Source organism: Mus musculus, chromosome X (assembly GCF_000001635.26).
Source record: "Mus musculus strain C57BL/6J chromosome X, GRCm38.p6 C57BL/6J".
NCBI lineage: Eukaryota > Metazoa > Chordata > Mammalia > Rodentia > Muridae > Mus > Mus musculus.
In genome coordinates this window covers 27,472,034-27,499,670 of record NC_000086.7, presented here as the reverse complement: position 1 = coordinate 27,499,670, position 27,637 = coordinate 27,472,034, and the positions used below count along the sequence as shown (strand labels likewise).

The window sequence follows — 27,637 nt, the reverse complement described above, 5'->3', positions numbered from 1 at the left end:
GAATTCAAGGCCCATACTTAACATAATAAAAGCAAGAGACAGCAAACCAGTAGCCAACATCAAACTAAATGGTGAGAAACTTGAAGCAATCCTACTAAAATCAGGGACTAAACAAGGTTGCCCACTTTCTCCCTACTTATTTAATATAGTACTTGAAGTCCTAGCGAGAACAAATCAACAACAAAAGGAGAACAAATAAATACAAATTGGGAAGATGGCAAAATATCAATATTTCCAGAAGATATGATAGCATGTATCAGTGACCCCAAAAATTACACCAGATAAATCCTAAACCTGATACACAACTTCAGTGCAGTAGCTAAATATACAATTAACTGAAACATGTCAGTGGCCTTTCCCTACACAAAGAATAAAGAGGATGAGAAAGAAATTAGGGATACAACACACTTTACAACAGTCAAAAAATATAAAATACGTTGATGTGACTGTAACTAAGGAAGTGAAAAGTCTGTATGACAAGAACTTCAAGTCTCTGAAGAAAGAAATTGAAGAACTCAGAAGATAAAATGATCTCCTATACTCATGGATTGGCAGGGTTAATATAGTAAAAATGTCTATTTGCCGAACAAAATCTACATATTCAATGTAATACCCATCAAAATTCTAACTCAATTCTTGACTGAGTTAGAAAAGGCAATTTGCAAATTCATCTGGAATGACATAAACAAAAACAAAAAACAGAAAAAAAAACAAAAACAAAAAACTAGGATAGCAAAAACTATTTTCAATAATAAAAGAACCTCTAGGGGAATCACCATGGCTGACCTCAAGCTGTACCACAGAACAATTGTGATAAAAACAGCATGGTACTGGTACAGCAACAGACAGGTAGATCAATGGAATAGAATAGAAGACACAGAAATGAATCCACCCTGAGATTCTACCTCCCACCAGTCAGAATGGCTAAGATCAAAAATTCAGGTAACAGCAGATGCTGGCAAGGATGTGGAGAAAGAGGAACACTCCTCCATTGTTGGGTTTGCAAGCTTGTACAACTCTGGAAATCAGTCTGGCGGTTCCTCAGAAAATTCGACATAGTACTACTAGACGATCATGCAATTTCTCTCCTGGGCATATATCCAGAAGATGTTCCAACCAATAAGAAGGACACATGCTCCACTATGTTCACAGAAGCCTTATTTATAATAGCCAGAAGCTGGAAAGAACCCAGATGACCCTCAACAGAGGAATGGATACAGAAAATGTGGCACATTTACAAAATGGAGTACTAATCAGCTATTAAAAAGAATGAATTTATGAAATTCCTAGGCAAATGGATAGACCTGGAGGCCATCACCATGAGTGAGGTAACCCAATCACAAAAGAACTCACACAATATGTACTCACTGATAAGTGGATATTAGCCCAGAAACTTAGAATACCCAAAATATAAGATACAATTTGCGAAACACATGAAACTCAAGAAAAACGAAGACCAAAGTGTGGACACTTTGCCCCTTCTTAGAATTGGGACCAAAACACCCATGGAAGGAGTTACAGACACAAAGGTTGGAGCTGAGGTGAAAGGATGGACCATCTAGAGACTGACATACCCGGGGATCCATCCCATAATCAGCCTCCAAACACTGACACCATTGCCTATACCAGCAAGATTTTGCTGAAAGGACCCTGATATAGCTGTCTCTTGTGAGACTATCCCGGGGCCTAGCAAACACATAAGTGGATGCTCACAGTCAAGTATTGGATGGATCACAGGGCCCCCAATGGAGGAGCTAGAGAAAGTACCCGAGGAGCTGGGGGTATCTGCAACCCTATAAGTGGAACAACGATATGAACTAACCAGTAACCCCCGGAGTTCATGTCTGTAGCTACATATGTATCAGAAGATGGCCTATTCGGCCATCAGTGGAAAGAGAGCCCATTGGTCGTGCAAACTTTACATGCCCCAGTACAGGGTAACATCAGGGCTGAGAAGTGGGAGTGGGGGAGGGGAGGGGGGGGAGTGGGTCGGGGACCGTGTGGGGGACTGTTGGAATAGCATTGGGAATGTAAATGAAATAAATACCTAATAAAACTTAAAAAAAAAGAAATGAACCCACACAACTATGGTCACTTGATCTTTGACAAGAGAGCTAAAACCATCCAGTGGAAAAAAGACAGCATTTTCAACAAATGGTGCTGGCACAACAGGTGGTTATCATGTAGAAGAATGAGAACTGATCCATTCTTATCTCCTTGTACGAAGTTTAAGTCAAGTGGATCAAAGACCTCCACATAAAATCAGAGACACTGAATTTTATAGAGGAGAAAGTGGGAAAAGCCTCGAAGATATGGGCATAGTGGAAAAAATTCCTGAACAGAACAGCAATGGCTTGTGCTGTAAGATCAAGTATCAACAAATGGCACCAGATAAAATTGCAAAGATTCTGTAAGGTAAAAGACACTGTCAATAGGACAAAAAGGCCACCAACAGATTGGGAAAGGATTTTTACCAATCCTAAATCTGATAGGGGATTAATATACAATATATACAAAGATCTCAAGAAGCTGGACTCCAGAAATTCAAATAACCCAAAAAAATGGGGTACAGAGCTAAAAAAGAATTCTCAACTGAGGAATACCGAAGGTTTGAGATGCACTTGAAAAAATGTTCAGCATCTTTAACCATCAGGGAAATGCAAATAAAAACAACCCTGAGATTCTACCTCACACCAGTCAGAATGGCTAAGATAAAAAATTCGGGTGACCTCAGATGCTGGCGAGGATGTGGAGAAAGAGGAGCACTCCTCCTTTGCTCGTGGGATTGCAAGCTTTTACAACCACTCTGTAAATCAGTCTGGCAGTTTCTCAAAAAATTTAACATAGTAATATCTGAAGATTCAGTAATTCCTTTCCTGGGCATATACCCAGAGAAGGACACGTGCAGTAGTATGTTCCTGGCAGCCTTTTTTATAATGGCCAGAAGCTGGAAAGAATCCAGATGTCCCTCAACAGGGGAATGGATACAGAAAATATGGTACATTTACACAATGGAGTACTACTCAGCTATTAAAACAGTGGATTTATGAAATTCCTAAGCAAATGGATGGACCTGGAGGACATCATCCTGAGTGAGGTAACCCAATCACAAAGAAGTCACTTGAAATGCACTCACTGATAAGTGGATATTAGCCCAGAAACTTACAATACCCAATATACAATTTGCAAAAAAAAAAAAAAAAAAAAAAAAAAAAAAACCCAAGAAAATCAAGAAGGAAAACAACGCATGGACACTTCATACTACCTTAGAATAGGGAACAAAATACCCATGGAAGGAGTTACAGAGACAAAGTTTGGAGCTAAGTCGAAAGGATGGACCATCCAGAGACTACCCCACCCAGGCATCCATTCCATAATTAGCCACCAAATGCAGACACTATTGCACATGCCAGCCAGATGTTGCTGAACAGACTCTGATATAGCTGTCTTGTGTGAGGATATGCCAGTGCCTGGCAAATACAGAAGTGGATTTTCACTGTCATCTATTGGATGGAACACAGGGTCCTAATGGAGGAGCTAGAGAAAGTATTCAAGGAGCAGAAGGGGTCTGCAACCCTATAGGTGGAACAACAATATGAACTAACCAGTATCCCCAGAGCTTGTTTCTCTAGCTTCATATGTAGCAGAAGATGGCCTAGTCAGCCATCACTGGGAAGAGAGGCCCGTTGGTCTTGCCAACTTTATATGCTGCAGTACAGGGGAGTGCCAGAGCCAAGAAATATGAGTGGATGGGTATGGGAGCAAGACGGGGAGGGGGAGGGTATAGGGGACTTTCAGGATAGCATTTGAAATGTAAATGAAAAAAATATGTAGTAAAAAAATTGAAAACAAACAAAAAACAAAGAAAAGGAATACACCTCACAAGGAAGTTGTACAAGGCATGAAATAGGACAAAAGGAGTTATAGAGAAATATGCAAATTAAAAAATATCAGTGGGTTTTGTGTGTGTGTGTGTGTGTGTGTGTGTGTGTGTGTGTGTGTGTGTGTGTTAGGTCAACATTAATTTAAACACACCAGATGCATGCCTGGTACCTGAAGAAACCATAGGAATGCAAATAAGTGCACAAAACAGTGGTTGGAAAAATGACTCATCTGTTAAAATCACCTGTTCTATGCAGATGACCAGGCACAAAACACCCACATCGTGGCTCACAATTTATGCACAGCTAAAGTTTCAGAGAATCAGTGCACACTTCCAGCCTCTGTAGGCAACAGAGGCATAAGTGAGAGAGAGGGCCAGAAGGGTCTAGCATGTTCTTGTAATCAAGGTCAGTACTAGGAAGGTGGAGACAGGAGGGTACCAGGGGATATAGGGGATCTGGATGCTCCCTTCTGATCTCTTAGGACAGAATAAACTCTTGTGGTGTGCTTATGTACATTCAGAAAGAGTCCACACACATTCATTGTTACGCATATGAATAAATACAAACCAAAATGGCATGCAAGAGCCTCTACTGTTGAAATAAAGTAGTGCCGTTTGCAGTGTTTCATATGTTTCACATTTGTTCAAGTTTTTCAAGTATGTAAGGGCTTAAAACCTAGAAATTGTCTTAAAGCCAGTAGTAGCTCATTCCCACCTTCTGAAAACTCCCTTTGAAGCGATGGTGCCTGGTACTCCATGTACGCATGAGCAGGATATATTCAGCCAATCAGCACAGACCTGATTTCTCCAGCTTGCATCACAAAGGGTCCTCAGAATCCTCAGTCCAGGAATCTCTGCTGACAACGGTTTTTTACCATTGAGGAGTTGAGCACGGAAGGGTGCAGTTGTGAAGGTGTTCACCTCTGAGATAACCTTTAAGTGATAATCGGCTCTGCTCAGGGTTGTTGGACAGTTAATCGAGGTATGACAGGGTGGGGCATATCAGGCCCAGGTGGCCACTAGGTGAGGGAATGCCTCATGATCGCCATTTCCTATGGCTTCTGATTGTTAACTGAAGGTGGAGGACCATATTCATGGCAGAGGATTGAACAGGTCAGGGCCTTAGAAGATTGTGAACCCTTGGAGGACACAATCATGGGGCCTTGGGATAGGATCAGAGAGCTGGCTGCAGGATTGTGGGTCGGGGGAGCATGGGGCTGTGAGTAAGGAGCCTTGGCGCTTGTCCTGTGTGCTGTAAGGAGCCTTAGGGTCCAACTTGGCGCTTGCCCTGTGTGCTGTCCCGGATCCAATTAAAACACACTGAGGATTCCTCCCTCTTCATTGTCTTCTCTACGGTGTGTTCCTTTGGTATAGACTGTATGGACATTGCAGAGAGGGGAGTGGCGTAGGAAGAATGAATGAAAAGAAGAAGAGGAGACATTACAAGAGATTAATAAGTAATCTGGGAAGGATTCTGAACAGGGATCCTCCTGTCTAATCGCCCATGTATTGGGATTAAAGACTTGGACCACCAAGTTCAGCTTTTTCTCTCAGTTTTAGTTCTGTAGGATGGGATCTTCCTTTGTAGCTCAGACTGGTCTGGCTTGGGCTGGCCTTTAACTTACAATCTTCAGATGTTTGAAATCCTCGGCTTCCCCCAATCCCAAATTTCTCCAATATAAGGATTTTCTGTGTGGGTAGTGGTGGTGAGTGTTTGTTGTAGACTGAGCATTGGGTCTTCTTGACATGAATATATAGTTACCATGTTCATCATCTTTCTGGATAGTACTATGAATTTACTTTAAAACTGAGATATACTGAAAATCAGAATTGCTGATGTTTTGTTTAAAAAGAATCTTTGGGAGATAGTACCAAAATTCAGATGCCTCAAAGTTTAAATGCAAACACATTTTGCTCATCATTTTTGGTGAGAAAGGGAGGACTCACGTATTAAAGGCTGGCCTGTTTTTGCCTTTTTTAAACTGAGAAATGACAGATTGTTAACTTGGGTTCTAAAGAAGGATTTAAAATAAGTAAGTTAAAGAAGATTTTAAAACAAAGTTGGGAGGGAGAGGGACATGATAACTGGGATACATGAAGGAAATTTTAAGGGGAAGCATATATATATATATATATATATATATATATATATGTGTGTGTGTGTGTGTGTGTGTGTGTGTGTGTGTGTGTGTATACATATACACATACACACACACACATACACATGTACACGTGTGACCATATTGAATATGTATGCAAAACTCTCTGATAAAAACAAATTATTAAAAATATAAGTGTTAAAAAACAAAAGAAACAATCTTTCAATGAGCTAAGATAATTATATAATTATTTGACTTTTTGACATTTTTAACTATTTAAATGATACCTTTGGATTTAGATAACTACATTTTTTTCTTTTTTCCTTTTTATTTTTATTTTTTAACTAAGAAGACAACTGAGCGCTTAAGAGAAAAATGTCTATTAAGAAACTGTGGGTGATACCAAAGGATGGTTACTTATTACTTCTTGACTATGATTCAGATGAAGAAGAAGAGCAGGCTCATTCTGAAGGTATCCAGTCTTCAGTATTGATTGTGTCCTGAAGTTCATTAGACCTTTCCCAACTCACCTGCAATGGAAGAAGTCTTTTCTAAGTTTTCATATACTTCATTTCTAATTTTACCTATATCTATATATTCCTATACCTGAGTTTTAGCAGTGCATATACCTACTCTTGGCACTGTAGACATAATATGTTGAGAAACGATAACTTGCTATGATTTTACCCCAGAAAAAGACATGAACGTTGTTCCTATATGTTAGCAAAACATGAATTTATTTCATAATACCTGCAAATAAATTATTTCATTCCTTTTTTCTATTGTATATTTTCTTTATTTACATTTCAAATATTATCCCCTTTTCTATTTCCCCTCTGCAAATCCCCTCTCCTCTTACCTCTCCCCCTGCCCCCAACACACCCACCCCCAATTCCTGGCCCAGGCATTCCTTAATACTGGGGCATAGGACCTTTACAGTACCAAGGGTCTCTCCTCCCGTTGATGACATACTAGGCCATCCTCTCCTACATATGCAGCTGGAGCCATAAGTCCCACCATCTGTTTTATTTGATTGGTGCTTTAGTCCCAGGGAACTCTGGGGGTACTGGTTAGTTCATATTGTTCATCCTCCTATGGAGCAGCAAACCCCTTATGATCCTTGGGAACTTTCTCTAGCTCCATCATTGGGGACCCTGTGCTCAGTACAATGGATGTCTGTGAGCATTCACTTCTGTATTCGTCAGGCACTGACAGATCCTCTCAGGAGACAGCTATATCAGTCTCCTGTCCCCAAGCTCTCGTTGGCATCTGCCATAGTGTCTGGGTTTGTTGATTATTTATTGGATTGATCCCTGAGTGAGGCAGTCTCTGGATTCATTCAGTCTCAGCTGCAAACTTTGTCTCTATAACTCCTTCCATGGACATTTTGTTTCCCATTCTAAGAAGGAATGGCGTATCCACACTTTGGTCTTCCTTCTTCTTGAGTTTCATGGGTTTTGCAGATTGTATCTTGGTTATTCTGAGCTTCTGGGATAATATCCACTTATCAGTGAATGCATATCCTGTGTGTTCTTTTGTGATTGGGTTATCTCCCTTAGGAAGATATCATCCAGATCCATCCATTTGTCTAAGAATTTCATGAATTCATTGTTTTTAATAGCTGTGTAGTATTTCATTATGTAAATGTACCACATTTTCTGTATCCATTCCACTGAAGAGGGACATCTGGGTTGTTTTCAGCTTCTTGCTATTATAAATAAGGATGCTATGAACATAGTGAAGCATGTCATTATTACAAGTTGGAATATCTTTTGAGAATATGCCCAGGGAGGAGTATTGCTGGATCTTCCAGTAGAACTATGTCCAATTTTCTGAGGAAACACCAGACTGACTTCCAGAGTGGTTTTACCAGCTTGCAATCTCACCAGCAATGGAGGAGTGTTCCTATTTCACCACATTCTCGCCAGCATCTGCTGTCATCTGAGTTTTAGATCTGAGCCATTCTGACTGGTATGAGGTGGAATCTCAGGTTTATTTTGACATGCACTTCCCTGATAATTAAGGATGATGAACATTTTTAGGTGCTTCTCAGCCATTCGGTTTTCCTTAGTTGAGAATTCTTTGTTTATCTCTGTCCCCATTTTTTAATGGGGTTATTTGATTTTCTGGAGTCCAGATTCTTGAGCTCTTTATATATATTGGATATTAGTCCCCATCTGATTTAGGATTGGTAAAGATTTTTTTCCCATCTATTGGTTGCTGTTTTGTCCTATTGACAGTGTCCTTTGACTTATAGAAGCTTTGCAATTTTATAAGGTCACATTTGTCTATTCTTAATCTTACAGCACAAGCCATTGCTGTTCTGTTCAGGAATTTTTCCCCGGTGCCCATGTCTTCGAAGCTCTTCCCCACTTCCTCCTCTATAAGTTTCAGTGTCTCTGGTTTTATGTGGAGTTCCTTGATCTACCTAGACTTGAGCATTGTACAATGAGATGAAAATAGATCAATTTGCATTCTTCTACATGCTAACTGCCAATTGAGCCAGCACCATTTGTTGAAAATGTTGTCTTTTTTTCCACTGGATGGTTTTTGCTCCTTTGTCAATGATCAAGTGACAATAGGTGTGTGGGTTCATTTCTGTGTCTTCAGTTCTATTCCATTTATCTACCTGTCTATCAGTATACCTGTACCATGCAGTTTTTATCACAATTGCTCTATAGTACAGCTTGAGATCAGGCATGGTGATTCCAGGAGAGATTCTTTTATTGTTGAGAATAGTTTTTGTATCCTAGGTTTTGTTCTTATTCCAGATGAATTTGCAAATAGCCCTTTCTAACTCAGTTAAGAATTGTGTTGGAATTTTCGTGGGGATTGCATTAAATCTTTATATTGCTTTCGGCAAGATAGCCATTTTTACTACATTAATCCTGCCAATCAATGAGCATGGGAAATCTTTCCAACTTCTGAGATTTTCTTTGATTTTTCTTCAGAGACTTGACATTTTTATCATACAGATCCTTCTTTCACTTACTCAGTTAGAGTCACACCAACGTATTTTATATTATTTGTGACTATTGTGAAGGGTGTTGTTTCCCTAATTTCTATTTCATCCTGTTTATTCTTTTTGTAGAGAAAGGCCACCGATATGTTTGAGTTAATTTTGTATTCAGCTACTGCACTGAAGCTGTGTATCAGATTTAGGATTTCTCTGGTGTAATTTTTGGGGTCACTTATATATACTATCATATCTTCTGGAAATAGTGAGATTTTGCCTTCTACCTTTCCAATTTGTATTCATTTGTTCTCTTTTTGTTGTCTAATTGCTCTGACTAGGACTTCAAGTACTATGTTGAATAGGTAGGGAGAAAGTGGGCAGCCTTGTTTAGTCCCTGATTTTAGCGGGATTGCCTCCAGTTTCTCACCATTTAGTTTGATGTTGGCTACTGGTTTGCTGTCTACTGCTTTTATTATGTTTAGGTATAGGCTTTGAATTCCTGATCTATCCTGGACTTTTACTATGAATGGGTGCTGTATTTTGTCAAATGTTTTCTCAGCATCTAATGAAATGATCATGTGATTTTTGTCTTTGAGTTTGTTTCTATAGTGGATTAAGTTGATGGATTTCTGTATATTAAACCATCCCTCATCACAGGGATCAAGTGTACTTGATCATGATGGATGATCATTTTTATGTATTCTTGGATTCAGTTTGCAAGGCTTTTATTGAATATTTTTGCATCAATTTTCATAAGGGAAATTGGTCTGAAGTTTCCTTTCTTCATTGGATCTTTGTATGGTTTGAGTATAATTTTAATTCTGGCTTCATAGAACAAATTGAATAATGTTCCTTCTCTTTAGATTTTGCATAATGGTTTGAAGAGTATTGGTATTAGGTCTTCATGAAGATCTGATAGAATTCTTTACTAAACCCATCAGATCCTGGGCTTTTTTGTTTGGGAGACTATTAATGACTGCTTCTATTTCTTTAGGTGTTATGGGAGTATTTCTAGGGTTTATCTGATCCTGAATTATATTTGGTACCTGATATCTGTCTAGAAATGTGTCCATTTCATCCAGATTTTCCAGTTTTGTTGAGTATAGGTTTTTGTAGTAGGATCTGATGATTTTTTGGATATCCTAAGTTTCTGTTGTTATGTCTCCCTTTTCATTTCTGGTTTTGTTAATTAGGATGATGTCTCGGTTTCCTTTAGTGAGTCTGGCTAAGGGTTTACCTATCATGTTGATTTTCTCAAACAACCAGCTCCTGGTTTGGTTGATTCTTTGTATAGTTCCTTTGTTTCCAATTGGTTGATTTCATTCCTGAGTTTGATTGTTTCCTGCCTTCTATTCCTCTTGTGAGAATTTGCTTCCTTTTGTTCTAGAGCTTTTAGTTGTGCTGTCAAGCTGCTCCTGCATCCTCTATCCTGTTTCTTTTTAGAGGCATTCAGAGCTGTGAATTTTAGTCTTATTACTGTTTCCATTGTGTAACATATGTCTGGTTATGTTGTAGCTTCATTTTCATTAAACTCTAAAAAGTCTTTAATTTCCTTCTTTATTCCTTCCTTGACCAAGTTATCATTGAGTAGGTTGTTGTTCACCTTCCACATATATGTGGATTTTCTATTATTTATATTATTATGGAAGATCAGCATTAGTCTGTGGTGATCTGATAGGATGCATGGGATTATTTCAATATTTTTATATCTGTTGAGGCATGTTTTGTGACTGATTATATGGTCAGTTTTGGAGAAGGCCTCATGAGGTACTGAGAAGAAGGGATATCCTTTCGATTTAGGATACAGTGTTCTATAGATATCAACTAAATCCATTTGTTTCATAACTCCTGTTGGTTTCACTGTGTCTGTTTTTAGTTTTTGTTTCCAGGATGTGTCCATTGATGAGAGACGGGTTTGGAAGTCTTCCACTATTATAGTGTGCAGTGCAATGTGTATTTTGAGGTTTACTAAAGTTTCTTTTATGAATGTGGCTGCCCTTGCATTTGGAGCATAGATGTTCAGAATTGGGAGTTCCTCTTGGTAAATTTAATTTTGATGAATATGAAGTGTTCCTCCTTGTCTTTTTTGATAACTTTGGGTTGAAAGTCAATTTGATTTGATATTAGAATGCCTACTCCAGCCTGTTTCTTGTGACCATCTGCTTGGAAAATTGTTTTCTAGACTTTTACTCTGAGGTAATATCTGTCTTTGTCTGTGAGGTTTGTTTCTTATATGAAACAAAATGCTGGGTCATGCTTACACATTAAGTCTTTTAGTCTATGTCTTTTTATTGTGGATTTGAGTCCACTGATATTAAGAGATATTAAGAAAAAGTCGATGTTGGTTCCTGTTATATTTGTTTTTAGAAATGGAATTTTGTTCATGTGGCCATCTTCTTTTAGTTTTGCTGCAAGATTACTTTCTTGCTTTTTCTAGAATGTAATTTCCCTCCTTGTTTTGGTGTTTTCCCTTCATTATCCTTTGAAGGGCATGATTTGTTGGAAGATATTGTGTAATTTTGGTTTTGTCATAGAATACCTTGGTTTCACCATCTATGGTAAAAGAGTTTTACTGTTTATAGTAGCCTTGGCTGGCATTTGTGCTCTCTTAGGGTCTGTATGTCAACTGTCCTGGATCATCTGGCTTTCATAGTCTCTGGGGAGAAGTTAGGTGAAATTCTGATAGGTCTGCCTTTATATGTTACTTGAACTGTTTTCCCTTACTGCTTTTAATATTCTCTTTTTTGTGTGCATTTGGTGTTTTGATTATTATGTGATGGCAGGAATGTCTTTTGTGGTCTAAAGTATTTGGGGATCTGTAGGCTTCTTTTATGTTCATGGGCATCTCTTTCTTTAGGTTAGGGAAGTTTTCTTCTATAATTTTGTTGAAGATATTCACTGGCCCTTTAAGTCTGAAATCTTACTTCTCATCTATACCTATTATCCTTAAGTTTTGTTTTCTCCTTGTATACTCAATAACCTTGATGTAATTATTTCATTTATAAAACTGTTTGAAAAACTCACGTGGGCAGTTTTTCCAGAGAAATGCAAATTGAAAATACTTTATTAACTATTACTTATATAGCATACTTTCAAATGTTTCCATTTTCTATTGTCAATATAGTAAAGAGGCCAGCATTTGGCAAACATGAGAATATGCCGCCTCACGTAGAAGCAGATGAAGATATAAGGTAATATTTTCAATTTTTCCCAGTTCAATAGAGTACTTCAAAAGTAGTGTTTGTGATCCCTTCACTGGAGGAGTAGATTCAGGAAAATCAACAATTCATGGTCAGATGCAGCTATATATTGAGTTCAAGCCCAGCTTGGGGTCCTTAAGTCCTTGTCATCACAAACACATAGCAACTAGGACAATATACCCACCTGCATGGGATCTTCCCAGATATACACACAAACAAAAGGAGAAACATAATAAAAATAAGAGGGGGACCATCTGGGAAGAAGAAGGGTCTCAGCAAGTGTGGGAGAGTTATGAATAAACTACTGTGTGTTGTAAATGTATGAATTGTTAAAAGTAAATAATTCAGGTTCACTTTGGTTGTCTGCCATGTATTTTATATGCAAATGACATTTGTTCCAAACCAAACATTATATATTTATTCTAAATAATTAAAAGAAGTTCCTGTGTAAAGTTTTTTGTGTGCTAGGCAAATGCTCTACCAGTCCACTATATTTCTAGCTTTAAAATTTTATTGTCCTTTCTTCACAGAGATGAACAAGACAGTATGTTGGATAAATCTGGAGGTAGGTGTTTTTGGAGATATTTGCCTGTTGTTTGAAGAGGACATAAGATGGCATCAGATCTCTATAAACCCTACAGCATAAGAGGATAATTTTAGGTTTCACAGTAATTGTAGTTTTCTTTAAAACACATACAGATGACTACTCACCCAACATTCAGAAACAAAGATTAGCTGAAGGTGTACCTCAGTGGTACAGCACCATGTAATAGCTATGAGTTTCATCTTCAGTGGTGAAAAAACAAAACAAAACCCAACCAACACACGAAATTAACAAAACACCCACCAAACAAACAAAACACAGCAATAAGCCTAGCAAATGAAATGTTAGTTTTCCCAGTTTGCCCAATTAACTGTAAAGTGAGCAAGAAATGCAATTGGCTATTATAAGGAAACAAACAAAACCAGCATTAAGCATTTTAGGAACCTAAATTCAGGCATGATTAGAGAAATACACCCCCCCCCCATATAAAAAGACAGTGGCTACAGCAACATAACAAACCTTGCAGAGTGGCTAGAATTATGGCTCACTTGGTAAAGTGCTTTCCTTGAAAATATATGGACTTAAGGTGGGGACCTAGAATCCACTTTAAAAATGCAGGCTGCAGTCCAGTGCTGAGTAGGTAGAGATAGCTAGCTGGCTAGCCAGGCTAGTGACGTTGGTGAGCTGCAGATTCAGAGACACCCTGTCTCTGAAGATTTAAGTTGGATCAGGCAGTGGTGGCGCATGCCTTTAATCCCAGCGTTTGGGAGGCAGAAGCAGGGGATTTCTATGTTTGAGGCAACCCTGGTCTACAGGTTGAGTTCTAGGTCAACCAGGGCTATACGGAGAAACCCTGTCTGGAAAAACAAACAAACAAAAAATGTAAGTTGGAATATGATTGAGAATAAAGCCTTCTTCTGCACACATATACTGAAATGTATACACATCATTTTTGCTGAATCTCTTTTTATGATTTACAGAATCCTTTAAAATTATGTTTTTTTTCTTTTTCTGGAAATAGACAATATTAGGAAAGTGTCATATTTCTATAATCTCCACTGTATATTAAAAATAAACATCTATCGAGAGAAATGATCCAGCATACCTTAAAACACACACAGGACAGGGATGGAAAGATAGCTTTCAAATTAAGACCACTTGTTGCTCGAAAACCAAGGTTTAGTTCCTAGGACCCATATAATGGCTCACAACCATTTGTAATTCTAGATCCAGGGGAATTGGCATCCTATTCTAGTTTCTATGAGCACCAGACATGCATGTTGAACAAATACAAACAGGCAAAAGCACGTTAGTTAAATAAATAAAACAAATCCGAAATACACATAACAGCCCCTTCAACTGAAACAAAGTAGGAGAGTCTTCTTTAGGGTTCATTTTATTTTAAGTTTCAAGTTAGTATTGCAAACTTGGAAAATGGAAAACTTCTGGGTAGTAGTGGCAGCTAAAATACTATCTCTTATTTGCTGCTTGGATGACAGATGACTGATAGAGCCTCTCTCACTTTAGTAAGCATGTGCAAACACGGCCAATCAGCAAGGGGCTTGGCTGAGATTGTTTTCCAGCTGCCCAATCCCTGTTACCCAGTATGCTTTGTGGTGGCCACGAAGCTGAGTTCTTGAGGAAGGGAAGTTTCTTGAGGAAGCATGGTAGGGGGAAGTCTCTGTGGAGGTAGTCAGTGACCTGTTAAAAGATGGTTAATAATGGTTCAGGTGGGGGTCCAGGTGGGGTGAAGGTGGCGGGGCGGAGGTGTTACTTCCAGAGTAAGGAGAGGAGGTGACCCTCCCTGGACTCCGGATAGCACTGCTGCTGGGTTCACAATCGACTTTACCCACTTAGACCTCTGCGGTGAAAAACGGAGAACTTCACTAAGGGCAGGAGTTTGAAAAGCCTAGCATCTAGCAGAAAGCAGGAAGGCCATGGAATTGGAGACCCTGAAAGTCTTCCTTGGGCATGGGGATGTGAAGTGTGAGTAAACTGGAGGTCAGTTAGTGGCAGAAACAGACTAGAACCTTTTCTGTGCTGCTGCTACCCGACAGAAATTCATTAAAAACAAACTGAAGACGAGTCTTCATTTTCTTCTACCTGGTGTTGAAAGGCCAGATTGCCAAAATTTGTATATATAGGATCCAAACGGCCTCAAAATCCCGAGGCTCCTCTCAGCCTCTGAAGTGCTGGAACTTCAGACATACTTCAGGCCAGGCTGTGTTTATTTATGTGTTGTTTTGGTTTAGGGAAGTAAGCTCTAACTCTGTATCTCAGGAGTGTCTGAAACCTCATGTGCAGCTTGAACTGGCCTCGAAACTGAAGTCCTCAGCCTTACAAATGTACTGGGACCTGAGGAAACATACTTGTTTTATTTTTTACTTTTAAAATTTGTGGGGGTTTTTCATAGTTGAAGATTGAACCCAGAGCTTCTTGCTGTAGCAGTGAAATATATGTCCAGCCAGACAGAACTTTATAATTTAGATTTGTATTTCGATGAAAAAGATTGAGGAGCTTGGTTGTGATAATAGCAACTATGATTTTATTTGGAGATTGAGATGCAGACACATTTGCTCTAACTTATCAAAAACCTTGCAGGAATGGGACCAACATGCAGATCCTCCTATGTTTAGATATAAACCCACATGAAGTCACAGTTAAAGCCATCATAGTGTGTGTGTGTGTGTGTGTGTGTGTGTGTGTCTGTGTGTGTGTGTGTGTAAGAGAGAAAGAGAGAGAGAGAGAGAGAGAGAGAGAGAGAGAGAGTTTTAAACTAAAAAATAACAAACCTCTATTCTTTTATAGTAAGGAAGACCAAGATACTTTATTCAACTTAAATAATTCTTTTTAAAAATGTGTACATATTAAAGTTAAGGTTATTAATGGCTATCTTTGAAGCCAACTATTGTGTTCCATGTTTAAATACTAAAGTCTTTAGTATTAAATCAGAGGGTAATAGAAATATGGTTTTATCTTTAAACTCTTCATGCAATTATGAAGTGCTGTTTTTGTAAAAATCATTCCTTAATGTTATTTTATATTTCAATTTTATTAGTTTAAGTGATTTTTTATTCAAAAGGCTTGAGAAAATTTCTTTTTTTATTTTAAATCAGAAAACGTAAGTTTCTCAGAGGAATGGCAGCGTTTTGCACGTTCTGTAGAGACACCAATGGAAAACTGGAATTTGTTAAGTGGTGAACAGCAAGTTAGGAATGCTTCAGAATTGGACCTTATGGAAGGTACCAGATATTTAATGATGGGCATTGATGTTACACTTCCTTTTTTTCTCAGTTGTTCTTAGGCTTGTAAAGGAGATCAAAAATCTCATATTGTATCTCTTGTCTTTAATCACAACATATAAATAAATAGCTTAAAACATATTTTTAGATGACAATTAGACATTACTTGATTTTGTTTAACTTCTAGGCAAATAATAGATCTGCTTTAAAACCTAATGTTGGCACTATGCCTGAATGATCACAAAGTATTTCATTAAAATTTGCAAAATAACATAATTGTTTTAATATCTTGTTTTATTACGAACCCAGTACAGAATCCAGTAACTCATGATGATGGGAATGCAAATCCTGAAGAAGTAGTTGGAGATACACGGTAATATGTTCAAACTTACTATTTCCTTCTTAGTGTAAGTACTTCCAGAAAAGTTTAATTGATTGTATAGCAAGTAATGTATATTAATAATTGAAATATGATATATACTATAAACAATATTTCTATAAGATTAATCCTTAATTTGAATGGTTTTCTTGGAGGCTGTAATGTTGTGGGTCAAACTCTCATCGTCCTGCTTGTAGGACAAAAGCTGAGCAATCAAACAGTATCCCCAGCATCCTTACTTTGTAAAGCTTTAATTACTTCACAGATCTCCAGTACAAAATATACTGGGAAATTTTGAAGGTACATTTTTGGATATATAATTTGTTTAAAACTATATAGTATTAACATAATTTATATATTAGATAATATTGATTAATATACTATATGACATCTTAATGACTTATTTATATGTAGTATTTTGTGAATATTTTTATTTTAATTTAATTTATTTATTATGTGATAATATCTTTATTTACATTTCAAATAATAGCCCTTTCCTGGTTTCACCCCAGAAACTCCCTATTCCATTACCCCTCCCTGTGATACTATGAGGGTGTTCGCCCACCCACCCACTCCCACTTCCCCACCCTCGCATGTGCATACACTGGGGCATTGAACCTTCACAGGACCAAGGACCTCTCCTCCCACTGATGTCTGACAAGGCCATCTTCTGCTATATATGCACTGGAGCCATGATACCCCCTCTTTTGTTGATGGCTTAGTCCCTGGGTGCTCTGGGAGGTCTGGTTCATTCATATTGTTGTTCTTCCTATAAGGTTGCAAACCCCTTCAAATCCTTCAGTCCTTCCTCTAACTCCTCCACTGGGAACCCTATGATCAGTCTGATGGTTGGCTGTGAGCATCAGCCTCTGTTCTTGCCAAGCTCTGAAAGAGCCTCTCAGGAGAAAGTCATATTAGGCTCCTGTCAGCAAGCACTTGTTGGCATCCACAATCGTGACTGGGTTTGGTGTCTGCATATGGGATGGATACACAGTTTGGGCAGACTCTAGATGGTCATTCCTTCAGTCTCTGCTCTGTACTTTATCTCCATGTTTCCTCCCAGGAGTATTTTGTTCCCCATTCTAAGAAGGACTGAAACACGCACACTTTTGTCTTCCTTCTTCTTGAGCTTCATGTGGTCTGTGGATTACATTTTGGGTATTCTGAGCTTTTAGACTAATATCCACTTATCAGTGAGTGCATACCATGTTTGTTCTATTGGGATTGGGTTACCTCACACAGGATTATATATTTTAGATCCATCCATTTGCCTGTGAATTTCATGAAGTACTTGTATCTGTACCATTACCATACATTTTTATCATTATTTCTCTATAATACAGCTTGAGGTCGGGAATGATTCCCCCTGAAGTTCTTTTATTGTTGAGAATAGTTTTTTGATATACTGGATTTCTATTATTCCAAATGATTTTTCAAATTACTCTTTCTATTTCTATGAAGAATTGAGTTTAAATTTTGATGGAGATTGCATTGAATCTGTTGATTGCTTTTGGCAAGATGGCCATTTTTACTAAATTAATTGTGCCAATCTATGAGCATGGGAGATCTTTCCATCTTTTGAGATTTTCAATTTCTTTCTTCAGGGACTTGAAGTTCTTATCATACAGATCTTTTGCTTGCTTGGTTCGAGTCACACCAAGGTATTATAATTTGTGACTATTGTGAAGGGTGTTGTATCCATAATTTCTTTTTCAGGCTGTTTATCCTTTGAGTAGAGGAAAGCTACTGATTTGCTTGAGTTAATTTTACATCCAACCACTTTGCTGAATTTGTTTATCAGGTTTAGGAGTTCTCTGTTGGAATTTTGGGGGTCACTTACATATACTATCATATCATCTGCAAATAGTGATATTTTGAATTCTTCCTTTCCAATTTTTATCCCTTTGAGCTCTTTTTGTTATATAGTTGCTATGGATATAACTTCTAGTACTATAAAATTCTACTATATTATATACTACTGTGAATAGGTAGGAAGAGAGTGGTCTTGTCTTGTCTGATATTAGTGGGATTGCATCAAGTTTCTCTCCATTTAATTTGATGTTGGATACTGGTTTGCTCTATATTGCTTTTACTATGTTTAGGTATGGGCCTTGACTTGATCTTTCCAAGAATTTTATCATGAAGAGTTATTGAATTTTTGCAAATGATTTCTCAGCATCTAATGAGATAATACTGTTTTTTTTTCCTCAAGATTTTTTACATAGTGGATTACGCTGATGGATTCCCATATATTGAACCATCCCTGTATCCCTGGGATGAAGAACACTTGATCATGAAGGATGATCATATTAACATGTTCTTGGATTAGGTTTACCAGAATTTTATTGAGTATTTTTGCATCAATATTCATAAGTGAAACTGGTCTCAAGTTCCCTTTCTTCATTTGGGTCTTTGTATGTTTTGGGTATAAGTGTAATTGTGGCTTCATAGAAAATTGAATAGTGTTCCTTCTCTTTTGATTTTGCATAAAAGTTTGAAGAGTATTGGTATTAGGTCTTCCTTGAAGGTCTGATAGAATTCTGTACTAAACCCATCTGATCCTGGGCTTTTATTTTTTGTGAGGGGGTTGGGAGCCTATTAGTGACTGCTTCTATTTCTTTAGGGGTTATAGGAGTGTTTACAGGGTCTATTTGATCCTGATTTAAATTGGTACCTGATATCTGTCTAGACAGTTGTCCATTTCATCCAAATTTTCCAGTTTTGTTAAGTATAGGCTCTTATAGTAGGATCTGATGATTTTGGGGGGGGGGGGGTTCCTAAGTTTCTGTTGTTATGTCTCTCTTTTCATTTCTGGTTTTGTTAATTTGGATACTGACTCTGTGCCCTCTCTTTAGTCTGCCTAAGGGTTTATCTATTTTGTTGATTTTCTCAAAGAACCAGCTCCTGGTTTGGTTGATTCTTTGTATAGTTCTTTTTGTTTCCACTTGTTTGATTTCAGCCCTGAGTTTGATTATTTCCTGCCTTCTACTCCTCTTGGGTGAATTTGCTTCCTTTCGTTCTAGAGCTTTTAACTGTGCTGCCAGGCTGCTAGTGTATGTTCTCTCCAGTTTCTTTTTTGGAGGCACTCAGAGGTATTAGTTTTTCTCTTAGGAATGCTTTCATTGTGTCCCATAAGTTTGGATATGTTGTAGCTTCATTTTCATTAAACTCTAAAAGTCTTTAATTTCTTCCATGACCGAGTTATCGTTGATTAGACTGTTGTTCACCTACCACGTGTATATATATGGGTTTTCTATTATTTATATTTTTATTGTTATTATTATTATTATTATTATTTGGGGGGTTAAGACAGGGTTTTTCTGTGTATCCGTGGCTGTCCTGGACCTCACTTTGTAGACCAGGCTGGACTTGAACTCAGAAATCCACCTGCCTCAGTGTCCCGAGTGCTGGGATTAACGGCATGTGCCCCCATGCCTGGCTTATTTCTATTATTATTGAAGATAAGCCTTAGTCCGTGGTGACTTGATAGGATGCATGGGATTATTTAAATATTTTATATCTGTTGAAGCCTGTTTTGTGACCCATTATATGGTCAGTATTGGAGAAGGCATCATGAGGTGTTGAGAAGAAGGCACATTCTTTTGTTTTATGATAAAATGTTCTATGATATCTATAGATATAGATATCTGTTAAAACCATTTGTTTCATAACTTCTGTTAGTTTCACAGTGTCTCTGTTTTGTTACTGTTTCCAGGATCTGTCCGTTGCTGAGAGTGGGGTGTTGAAGTTTCCCACTATTATTATGTAGGGTACAATATATACTTTGAGCTTTAGTAAAGTTTCATTTATGAATTTGGTTGCCCTTGCATTTGGAGCATGGATGTTCAGAATTGTGAGTTCATCTTTGTTGATTCACCCTTTGACAAGTATAGTGACAGTCCTTATCTTTAAAAAACAAAAACAAAAACAAAAACAAAACAATAACAAAAAAAACAATAACAAAAACCTTTTGGTTGTAAGTTGATTTTATTCCATAGTAGAATGGCTATTCCATCTTGTTTCCTGGAAATATTTGCTTGCAAAGTTTTTTCCAGACTTTTCCTCTGAGGTAGTGTCTGTCTTTGTCACTAAGGAGGGTTTCCTGTATGCAGCAAAATCCTGGGTTCTGTTTATGTATCCAGTCTATTACTCTATGTCTTTTATTGGGGAATTGAATCCATTGCTAAGAAGAAATATTAAAGACCAGTGACTGTTGGTTGTTTCCTGTTACTTTTGTTGTTTGAGGTGGAATTATGTTTATATTGCTATCTTCTTTGGGGTTTCTTGAAAGAAGATTTCTTTCTTGATTTTTGTATGGTGTAGTGTTTCCCTCCTTGTGTTGTAGTTCTCCATCTATTTTTTTGAAGGTTTGGATTCGTGGAAAGATATTGTGTGAATTTGATTTTATCATGGAATACTTTGGTTTCTCCATCTACGGTAATTGATAGTTTTGCTGGGTATAGTAGCCTGGGCTGGCATTTGTGTTCTCTCAGGGTCTATATAACATCTGTCCAGAATCTTCTGGCTTTTATAGTCTCTGGTGAGAAGTCTGGTGTATTTCTAACAGGTCTGCCTTTTTATGTTATTTTACTTTTTTCCCTTACTGCTTTTAATATTTTATCTTTAGTGCATTTGTTGTTCTGATTATTATGTGTCGGCAGGAATTTCTTTTCTGGTCCAGTTTATTTGGAGTTCTGTAGGCTTCTTGTATGTTCATGTGCATCTTTCTTTAGGTTTGGGAAGTTTTCTTCTATAATTTTGTTGAAGATATTTGCTGGCCCTTTGACTTGGGAATCTTCTCTCTCTTCTATACCTATTTTCCTTAGGTTTTGTTTTCTTATTGTGTCCTGGATTTCCTGGATGTTTAGGGTTAGGAGATTTTTGCATTTTGCATTTTCGTTCACTGTTGTGTCAATGTTTTCTATGGTATCTTCTGTACCTGAGATTCTCTATTCTATCTCTTGTATTCTGTTGGAGATGCTTGCATGTATGTCTCCTTGGTTTTCTTTCTCCAGGTTCATCTCTCTTTGTGAGTTTTTATTCTGTATTTCCATTTTTAGATCTAGATGGTATTTGTTCAATTCCTTCACCTGTTTGATTGTGTTTTCTTTAACTCTTTAAGGGATTTTTGTGTTTCCTCTTTAAGGGCTTCTAGCTGTTTTCCTGTATTTCTTTAATGGAACTATTTTTGTTCTTAAAGACCTCTATCATCATCATGAGATGTGATTTTGAATCTGAATCTTTCTTTTCCAATATGTTGAGGTATTCAAGACTTGCTCTGGTGGCCAAACTGGGTTATGATGATGCCGACTAGTCTTGGTTGCTATTGCTTATATTCTTGCACTTACCTCATGCCATCTCATTTTCTTTGGTGCTACCTTCCCTTGCTGTCTCTGTCTGGAGCCTGTCCCTCCTGTAATCCTAGTTGTGTCAGAACTCATAGGAGTCCAGCTGTCTCTGAGATCTTGGGATCCTGGGATCCTGATATTTTGGGGGTGTCTGAGCTCCTGGAAGTCATGCTGCCTCTTGGATCTTGAAATCCTGGTGTGACCAATCTCCTGAGATCCTGCTGTGTCAGAGCTCCTGGGGGTTAAACGTTTTCTTGGTGTTGCAAGATTTGGTGGGGTGCCAGAGCCCTAGGTTTTCTCTAGACACAGTTGCATACTGCAAGGAACCTGTGCCTCTGGCCGGGAGGATGATTTTGTTTCCCTGGTTCTTGTGGGGGTCCCAGATACACAGGTTGTTGGGAAAGATGTTGTGCCCTCAGCTGTGCTCTTCTGTCAGAACTCCAGTGTTCCTGGGTGTGTCTGATCTCCTGGGAGTCGAGCTTCCTCTGTGATCCTGTGATCTTGGGCATTTCAGAATACCTGGGAGTCATGCTCCCTATGGGTGTTTTAAGAGTGGGTGCAGAGCCAGTACCCCAGGTCTGATCCAGGTGCAGTTTCAGACCAGAAGGAATCCATGCCACTGGCAAGGCAGGAGTTCCTGTGTCCCTGGATCCTTAGGGACTCAGTTACTCCTGATGTTGGGGCCATTCCTGTGATCCTGGTAGTGTTAGAGCACCTGGGATTTGAGCTTACTAGGGGTATTGTGGGACTAGGTCAGCACCCAAGATCTACTCATGACACGGACTCTTGCAAATATTTTTGATTTAGCATCATGGACTTATTTTTGCCTGTGGTACAGAAGTGAAAATGGTGCTTTTTCAACAGGTGTGACATTAATTAAACTTAATTTTAATTTTTTCGTATATTTGTGTCTGTGGTGCATATATACACATGTGGAGGGCAGAGGAGGATGTTGGGTTTTGCTCTATTTCTTTCCACCTTATTCCCGTAAGACCTGCTCTTTCACTGAACATGTAGCTAGATAAGCAGCCAGCAAGTCCTAGCAATTCTCACTCTGCCTACCACAGTGCTGCTATTGTAGAAGCAACCATCCATGGTTAGTTTTCCAAATGGGTACTAGAATCAAACTTGCGAACGTCCTCCTTTCACAGTAAATCCTATTTATTACTGAGGCATTTTCATAACTGCATTGAAGGGATTTTTAGAGGAAAAAAATGATGTAAACTTTTCTACATTCCATGTATTCAAAGCTAAGTGATATGTATACAAAATTCTGTACATGCAACAGTATTTCGTTGACCCAGTATTAATTTTATATTAAGTCAGTTTCTTTTCTAAAACTCCTCTGTGCTTTTCTTTATATGACACAATGGAAAAATGAATTCTTTAATATAACCCTTATTACTTATTTTTTTAAATTTTATTTTATGGGTATGTTTGTTTTGCTTGATTGTGTGTATGTACACAGCTTGTATGTCTTGTACCTGAGGAGGCCAGATGAAGGCATTGAATTCCCTGGAACTGGAGTTATAGGTTGTGAGCAACCTTGTGGATGCTGGGAATCCATTCTCACATCTCTGGAAGGGAACCAGTGCTCATAACTGATGAATCATCTCACCAAACCCCTCACTGATTTTTATAAAATGAATTATGTAACTGAAAGTGAAAGACAAATTTACTAACCAGTGAGGGAATGAAACTCAGATCCCAAAGAATCTATTTTAAATTATATGTAATTGAATGTTGCATGAGCTTTCTTTGAGGATAATAATTTGTCTTTGATATATAGTCTCACTATGTATGTCAGGCTGGCTGGAATTTTCCTATGTAACCTATGTTGTCCTTTACACTGGAAATCTCCTGCTAAGCTTCCTAGACTAGGATCATAGACCCAAAACGTCTTACATGGCTTAAGAAACAAAGCTCTTAATACCTATTTTTCAGACATATTTGTGTATTAGTGTTTTGCTTACAGGTATATATGTGCACCACATATGTGCCTGTTTCCCATAGATATAAGATGATTATTTCAGACACCTTGGACCTGGAGTCACATAAAGAGAAAACACATGGAAACTTATATCAAAGATTCTTTCAAAAAAAAGCAACCAGAAATTAGAATGACTTTGGCAAACAAACAAATGGGAGAGGTAGAGTTGTTAGGTTTGTAGGGTCACATTTGTATCATTTTAAAAATTATATGTGGCTGAAGTTGAAAAAAAAACATTACTGAGCTTTTAGTAAAAATGTGCGTCTTTGATTTTGTCTAAGCAGTTAACCCTATAACTTCATGCCTTCAAGGAAACTAAATCTAAATCTTAGAAATCTGTGAAAATTTTTATTTTCTACTTTAAGTACCTGTTAATGAGATTTTAAAATTTGGTTTACATTCATTGTGGAAACACAGAAGTCTTGCACAAAATCTTAGAAATGTAATTTGTTGTTTATTATGTTTAACAATATGGAAAAAATCAATTACATATGCAGACAATTTGTATATTTTAATTGACTTATGTTTTGCACTAAGTCTTAACTGAATCAATATAGCAAAATAAATTAGACATTATATTTGATAGAAAATAATGAAAAAATACTTTGAAATACAATTAATTTTCTAAAATAAGATATATATGTATTAAAACTACTTTAATTTTTGAAAAGCTAAAACATAAAAGAAGACTTCTCTGATAATCTTTCAGGGAAAAAAAACTATAATGATTTCCCATTAGATAATATTTTACTGCTGTTTTTCTTTTTATAGTATGAAATGGTCAATTTAATTTTTTTTGAGTGTTCTTTTTCATATTGGTATGAAATGTGACTGCTTTTATTACTGTGCTTTACAGAAAGAAGATCAACAACAAATTGTGTGAGCAGAAGTTTGATATGGATATACAGAAATTCAATGAAGAACAAGAAAAATCAGTGGTTGGTATCATAACTAACTTTATAATTAACCTAGAATAACTAAGTATCAAGTAGGAATGGAGAAACTAGCCTTGTGTTGGGCACATGAAACGAAGTTAAGTTTCATTATCTATCTATCCTTGGTTCTGTTCTAGTCCTACTGAATTGTAAAGCAGAGAAGTATGATCACATACTATATCAATGAAAACCACTAGGTATTTTCTGGTAGACCAGATTATAAATTTTCAAGAGGCAGACTTTTGCTGAAAGATGAAGAGAGGATTACCAGTTTCTACAAAAGTGAGCACACTATGTCAGCCTCAGGTACAGTTGAAAGGAGAGAGAAAGCTTACTTACTGGTGTCATCTGGACTCTGTTGTTAATATTCGAAAGCCAACTCAAACTGGCAAATCAGTTCTTACAATCCTAAACTTAGTACAAATTTTGTAACAACAGTGGATAGAAACAACCTTTCTCAACAGCCCTGGCAGAATATTCCTGTGGAAGAATATCACCAAACTATTTTAGATCATCTCTCCATTACTGTACCAATGACTGTAGTCAGCACATAGTTTCCAAGTAAGATCTGAGATGATGACCATATTAACTATTTTTTATTTGATTGGTTAATAGTTTGAGAAGTATTCAATTTGAAATGAACAGGAGATCCATTCCTGCCTGGGAAGGCATTGAGGAAGCCGCCATTATGAGTCAGTTCTGGAAAGAGATAGGGACTAAAGATAAAAAGTAAATGAATACTCCAATTGAAGGCAATTTTTAAACCTTGAACCCTGGATGAAATTTCAAGGGGGAGTAATCATCCATGTATATGAGGAGTCTAAAGACAGACTCCCAGAGTACTTCAATATTTGTAATTCTGCATGAGGTAGGGGTGGGGGGGTGAGAGTGAACCAGTAAGGGAAGAGAAAAATTGGTACAAATAAAACTACCATGAGTGAAGGAAAACATTTAAGGAAGAAAAGTTCACTAACTTTGTCATATGCTGCTAATGGGCCAAATAAAATAGATTTGCAGGGCTGGAAGATGGTTTATTTGGTAATCTTTCTCACTGTAGGCATGGAGACTCGAGTTTATATTCCCTGAGTAAGCATGCACGCACACACCTCCACCACCACCACTACCACCAACACCACCAACAACAAAACAAACTAGCAAAACTAAAAACAAACCACCACAACAATAAAAGTTGGTGTGGTGGTGAGCATTTTAGAACCACCAAACTCAGATTTAGTTCAGAGATAAGAAGATTCCCAGAGCTTCCTGGCCACCAGTTGTAGCCTAATGGATGAGCTCTAGGTTCATTGAGACCCTGTCTCCCAAACAGTGGGATGCAACCAAAGAAGACACCCAATATTAATCCTTTGTCTCCATATGTATGCACGTGTACATTTTTTAAAGGGAAACTTCACAAAGTGCAGGTCATTGTACTTAATCAGGATGATTTGAGTGGAAATGTGAGGTACAAAACTGATCACAGTGAATAAAGGACAAAATAGGAATCTAGTAGCACAATGAGAAAAGGTGGAAACGGCTTGTCTTAATTTTTTTAAATGCAAATTACCATGGTTGTCTGCCAACATAAAGAATACGAAGAGAAATTTATATTACTTCTTCCATGTGTTACTTGAGATTGGAACCTAGAGACAACAAATCTACCACTAAACTTTGTCCCCAGACATCTTTTTACACTTTATTTCGAGGCAGGGTATCTTTAAGTGATCAAGACTATTCATGATCTTGTGATCATTCTAACTCAAACTTTATAAAAGTTAGTTTTATAGGCATTACACTGACAACCAGCTAAAGTCATGAATTTAAAATAACAGTTACAATTGCTGAAACTCTTGACAATAGTTGAGAAAAGTGAAGATGTTGGACTTAGTAAAGAATAAGTATAAGGCATCCTTAAGAAAGGAAGAGAAAGTAGAAGACATGGCACATACACCTTAGGTGGGGACTAGATACAGAGATGAGGTAGTGAACCACCTCCTGGGATTACTTCTGCTAGTTAGAAAAAGGAGGCCACCATATGGTAAAAGCATTAACACTAGCTAGAGTTAAGCTTCCAGGGCTAGGATTTTACCAAGTTCATGTTTACATGGTGCATGCCTATAAACTTAAGTACTTGAGAGGCTAAGGCCAGTCTCTGCAGCATGGCAAACAATTTCTCATAAAAAAAAAGTTTTATTAACCCACAATTGGTAGTATAATTGTATTTCATGTTACTTAAAAATATAAGTATATTTAGTCATAAAAGTTGTTAAAATGTTAAATCACTTGGAAAACTATTCCTTTTACTTTTCATATGGAATTATTTTTGCTCACGTAAATATTTTAGTATTGGAAATACATTAAGTGGTTGGTTGTTAGCCTAGCATTCATGCTGCATGGCAGTAAAAACAAAAATGAACAGAATTGTTACAGTAATGTTTTCCTTTTACATTTGTAGAACAATTATCAAAAAGAACAACAAGCATTAAAACTGTCCGAATGTAGTCAGAGTCCGACCATGGAAGCAATTGAAGACATGCATGAGAAGTCCATGGAGGTATGTTGCACATGGTCCATAAAATGTTCTTAGGAAACGAAATATGTTTTAGGAATCAAAAAGTTTAACTACTTGCTATTTTGAATTATTTCTTGCTGAAGTGACTGATATTATCTGTAAAATCCTAATGACTTTGTAGGACTTATTCAAGACATGAAATGATAAATTGGGAATTTGACCTCAGATGTACCTCATAGTTTATTAACACTATAATTATCCTGCTTAACTAAACATAGCACATCTATACATCATTTGCACAGAATCTTTCATATTTGTATCCTTGGGAGTTTCTTTAGTAAGAAGTGCTTTTCTGTTTTAGGGTTTGATGAACATGGAGACCAACAACTACGATATGCTTTTTGATGTAGATGGTGAAGAGACATTATGAAGCATACTCTGAAGTACTCTTCTCCTTTCCCATCTTCAGACTAATGAAGCATACATATTTCTCACTTGCTGGTACATTTGTAACCTAATAAAAAATTCACTAACATTTTTGTCTCCTATGAA

At 37.4% G+C, this 27,637-nt stretch overlaps 1 protein-coding gene across 2 annotated transcripts; it reads left to right on the top strand.

Annotated features, from left to right (window-relative positions):
- The first annotated feature begins 4,728 nt into the window (after positions 1–4,728).
- On the top strand, positions 4,729–27,637 carry Gm10230 (predicted gene 10230). 2 transcript variants are annotated; one of them, NM_001099347.3, is made up of 9 exons: positions 4,729–4,865; positions 6,335–6,454; positions 12,063–12,129; positions 12,669–12,703; positions 15,799–15,924; positions 16,234–16,297; positions 24,498–24,579; positions 27,029–27,127; positions 27,447–27,637. In NM_001099347.3, the coding sequence occupies exons 2-9, from the start codon at positions 6,358–6,360 to the stop codon at positions 27,513–27,515; spliced, it is 639 nt and encodes a 212-aa protein (NP_001092817.1). In that variant the 5' UTR covers positions 4,729–4,865; positions 6,335–6,357; the 3' UTR covers positions 27,516–27,637. The 2 variants fall into 2 exon arrangements, with proteins under 2 accessions (NP_001092817.1, NP_001346647.1); NM_001359718.1 differs by having other exon boundaries at positions 6,332–6,454.

What these genes read in the sequence shown, in the direction of transcription:
- Gm10230 (NM_001099347.3), top strand. Translation starts at nt 6,358, where the DNA reads ATGTCTATTAAGAAACTGTGGGTGATACCAAAGGATGGTTACTTATTA. An exon ending in TATGTTGGATAAATCTGGAG is followed by an intron (nt 12,704 to 15,798) that starts GTAGGTGTTTTT and finishes ATTTTAAATCAG; the next exon opens with AAAACGTAAGTTTCTCAGAG. An exon ending in AAGAACAAGAAAAATCAGTG is followed by an intron (nt 24,580 to 27,028) that starts GTTGGTATCATA and finishes TTACATTTGTAG; the next exon opens with AACAATTATCAAAAAGAACA.